This window comes from Orycteropus afer, unplaced genomic scaffold (assembly GCF_000298275.1).
Source record: "Orycteropus afer afer isolate SDZICR_OR568_19922 unplaced genomic scaffold, OryAfe1.0 scaffold00596, whole genome shotgun sequence".
NCBI classification, from domain to species: domain Eukaryota; kingdom Metazoa; phylum Chordata; class Mammalia; order Tubulidentata; family Orycteropodidae; genus Orycteropus; species Orycteropus afer.
In genome coordinates this window covers 234,047-238,356 of record NW_006922183.1, presented here as the reverse complement: position 1 = coordinate 238,356, position 4,310 = coordinate 234,047, and the positions used below count along the sequence as shown (strand labels likewise).

Below are 4,310 nucleotides of genomic sequence, written 5' to 3'. Positions count from 1 at the left end.
AGAAACAAGGAAGCAGGATACAGACCCAGAACACATCCCTGAGGAAGAAGCAGCATTGGAACTCTCTGATAAGGAATTCAAGAATATGCTAATTCTCACATTATAGTTTCTTATATAATTATGTATACTAAAGCCTTAATTAATATGTAGTCAAATGGTATAATAAATGATAAACTTCTTAAAGCTTATTATGTGAATAATTTATCATATTAAAGCCTAACTCACCTGTGTTTGAATATCATCACCAGTCACAATATTACCAACTGCTCTTAATGCAGGTGACACCACTTTGTAATCACTGTGCCTAAAAATAATGAAAATGTAAACTTATATACTATATAAGAATTTTACAGTTGTAGGTAAGTAACAAAAATAGTACAAAAAAATTCCTATATGCTCTTCACCCAGAGATCCCATTCAAGTTTTACCAACTGTCCAAGTAATATCTTTACAACACAAAAAATCTAATCCAAGATCATGGGGTTGTACCTAGTTGTCATGTCTCTTAATCAAAAAAAGTTCCTCAGTTTTCCTTTGATTTCATGACCTTGACATTTTGAAGAACACCAGACAATTACTTGGGTTTATCCTATTATTTCCTCATGATAACAGCCCAGGTTCTGTAACTTTATCTGGAATATGGCAAATGCTATATTCTTTTCCTTATTTCTTATTGGGTTGTTGTTGTTGTTATTTGCCATCGAGTCGGCCCCGACTCCTAGCAACCCCTCCTTGGGTTTCCGAGGCAATTATCACTACGGAAGTAGGATTGCCCAACCTTCCTTCCGAGGAGTGGCTGGTGGATTTGAACCGCCAGCCTCCTGGTTAGCAGTCAAGTGCCTTAGGCACTATGCTACCAGAGCTCCTTCTTATTGGGTAGCATATATCTATTTTATCATATTAAAGTAGTGCTGACTCTGACCACTTAATAAAATGGTTATCTGCCAGATTTTTATAATATAACATTATTTCTTCTCCCTTTGAGATCAGTATTTCATGAGGGAATACTTTAAGACTATGTAAAATCCCATTCCTTAACCACTTTTAGCACTAGTTTTATCATCTCTTGTTGTTTATCATTTAAATTATTAGTAAGCACTTGGGAGCTAATGACAAGGTTGGTGGTTCAAACCCACCAATTGCTCCACAGGGAAAAGAAGTGGCAGTCAGTATACTCCTGTAAAGATTACAGCCTTGGAAACCCTATAGAGCAGTTCTGTTCTGTCCTACAGAGTCACTAGGAGTCAGAACAAACTTTATGGCAACAGGTTTGGTTTAGGATTAGTATGGGAGCCAATACCGATTTTCTAATAACATTATTCCATCTATCTAACTATCTATCTATCTATCTACCGACCCACCCACCCATCCATCTACTTACCTACCTACCCATTTTACTGTGGTCTCATGGGTCCCTATTTTATTCAGTAAGTTGTAACACATTACTATATTTTGATGCTCAAATTGTTCCAGATTTGGACAGTGGAAGCCCCTTCAAGTGGGCTTCTGTGTCCTTTTGACATTTCTCCATTCTCTGGTCACACCTTCCTTTCTGGGTTCATACTATTTTATCTCAATTGCAGCCCTGGAAGTGACCATTTCTCCAAAAGTCTTGGTTCCTTTTAGTGGAAAGTTGTGTTTAGAAACAAAGATACGGGCAGTCAGTGAACTTAGCATGTTACTATAGGGATGTCACTGCTCCCAGGCTCTTTCACAGGGTACACATACACATACACACAAACATTTACACATATATTTCCACATTTATCTCTTTATGTTAAAAACCGTGAGTTCACATTGATAGCTCTAATTCTAATCTACCACCACAGGATTATTCTGGCTTTCCCCTCTTCCATATTTTATCTCCATTCTTTGAGAATAAGAAACTTGGCTGCCATTATCATAATCTCTCTACATCTCCTGGCATAGCTAGACTGCTCTCCTAGCACATGCTGGCTCCAACTCCCAACTCCATTTGTTTGTCTGCTGCTCTGGCAGGGGCCACCCTCACTTTGTGGCCTCATCTCCCAATTGGACCTACCTGCCCATCCTCATCAGATGCAAAATACAAGTTTAAGTCATTTCTGCAAAGTGTGAAGCCAGCTTCTTTTCAACTCTTCCTGAAGACATTGACTTTTGAAATGTGTATGAGGCTGCTAATCTGCTAGACTTAATATACAATCATACAATTATTAATAAGTTATACTTACATCAAAAGTTCCACCAGTCTTCGACAGACTCCAGAGTCAATGACTACTTGAATTTTATCATTGGGTCCATCAGAGAGATAAGAAAGGGCCCAACAAACATCTGCTAACACATCTGGATCACTGCTAAACAACAGTCGTGACAGGACATTTAAGCAAGGTGAAACCTGGAAGGGAAGAGAGAAGCAATAGTTTAGATTTTTTTCTCTCTAAAAACAAATTTCTTCAGCAAAATATGAAAGCTCATTTTAAAAAATAAAATTTATATCATACAAATACCAGAGAAATAAAAACACTCTATTTTGAAAAATTAAGATCAGATTTATGAATATGAAACTGATTCCTATTTTATATTGAATGAGATAACTGATATAATAATTTAGAAGTTTTTTAAAAATATTGCAGTATGTATTTGAGATCTCATGTCCATGTCTAAATTAATACACACACACACACACACACACCCCCAACCAAAGGCATACCAAAATCAAGACAAGTGTAAATGTTTCAGTTAAGTGTTTAATATAATGATCACTGAATATGATCTAACTTAAATAATCTTCATTTCACTCATTACATGTACTTTAATAGGACTATATCAATCATTTGAGTAGTAAAACTGCACAAAGTACAAAAAATGTATTTCTGAAGGGTCATAAAATGGAATTCACTAAAATTGTATTTCTTAATGTAACAAAGCCCTAAAACTTCACTAAAAAAGAAATACTACAAGACAATAGAGATTTTTAATGTCTCTAGCATTAACACTGCAATTTATTAGTTATGGGTGTAAGCAAATCACTTCACCTCTCTGAGTTTCAGAGGGGCTCAATCAGGTAAGTTCTATGATCCTTCCAGCCTTCAAATCAGACATATCAAGGTTCAAACACCATTTACTATTTGTGTAATCTTGTGAAAATTACTTATTCTCTCTAAATGCCAATTTCTTCATTTGCAAAACAAGGACTAAAAGGTACTGTTAAATTAGTAAGAATCCATATAGCACGTTAGAAGCAATGCTTGGCATATAGTGTAGCACTCACATGTTGGCACTTTTTAATGCCATGATAATTTCTGAGTCTATATGCCTTGTTTTTTTTAAAATCAGCAACCTAATATATTCTTTAATCTCTCCTCAGATATAGCTATCTGTTAAATATACATAAATACTTTACATATAAAAAGTGTTAATTGCTTCTTTTATGTTCTGGTGTTTTTAGATGAGTTTTCCCTTGTTTTTTAAAAAGCCAGTAAACTATAACTTTTATTGGGGGAGGGAGGGGCTATGAGTCAGAACCTAATCGATGATACCTAACAGCAGCAACAACAGTAAGGTGTTGAACTTCAGTTTTCTTCCCACATACTTTACCACTACAATGTTGCTTTAAGGTTGTGTACTTTCTCAAGATTACTTAGATACTTGGGGTAGAGTTTCTCTTGAATGCACCTCTCCCAACCTGTAGTTCAGTGCTCTTTCCATCTCTTGGTTTTTAACCACAAATATAAAGTCATTGTGTGCATGCTTCCTGACTGCAAAAACTCAGATGATGTTGAAAGAAGCAGTTAGAACAGTTTGTGGTCCTGTCCAGAAACCAAGCTGAAGTGATGATTTCACACAAAATGTCTTCCTCTGTCGTGTCACTGAGAGACAATGGAAACAACTCTAGCTTCTAATTCTCTTCCCATGCTTCTCACAGCCTGAGACCCGAAATCCCTTTCACTGGATACACTACTTTCAATTAACTGTAGAAATTTAACTCATTGCTCTGAATCAATGTCACAGAGGTGAGACACTCTGTGACATTTAATCTGAGAAGCTCTGTGACAGGAAACAAGTGACACATTTGCTAGGAATCTCATTTTCTTCATTTGTAATGATAAATCATATTTTAAAAGCTTACTTCTAAGAGAAAATGACATGACTGTTACACTAAAAACCCACTGCCATCATGTTGATTTCAACTCACAGTGACTCTACAGGACATACTAGCACTGCCCCATAGGGTTCCCAAAGCTGCCAAGTTTTTTTTTTTTTAATACAATTTTATCAAAACATAATTTATGTACAGTGAAATACACAAAACTAAAGTCACATGGGTCAAT

The 4,310-nt window shown here is 35.9% G+C and overlaps 1 protein-coding gene across 1 annotated transcript in view; it reads right to left on the bottom strand.

The window, feature by feature from the left end:
- The window catches only part of KPNA5 (karyopherin subunit alpha 5), a 77,203-nt gene that overhangs the window by 16,533 nt on the left and 56,360 nt on the right, over positions 1–4,310 (bottom strand). Inside the window, exons 9-10 of the mRNA XM_042783025.1 lie at positions 2,211–2,374; positions 226–304 (exon numbers count right to left, since the gene is read on the bottom strand). Of these exons, the coding sequence (XP_042638959.1) occupies positions 226–304; positions 2,211–2,374 (243 nt within the window). The remainder of the gene's footprint in view (positions 1–225; positions 305–2,210; positions 2,375–4,310) is intronic.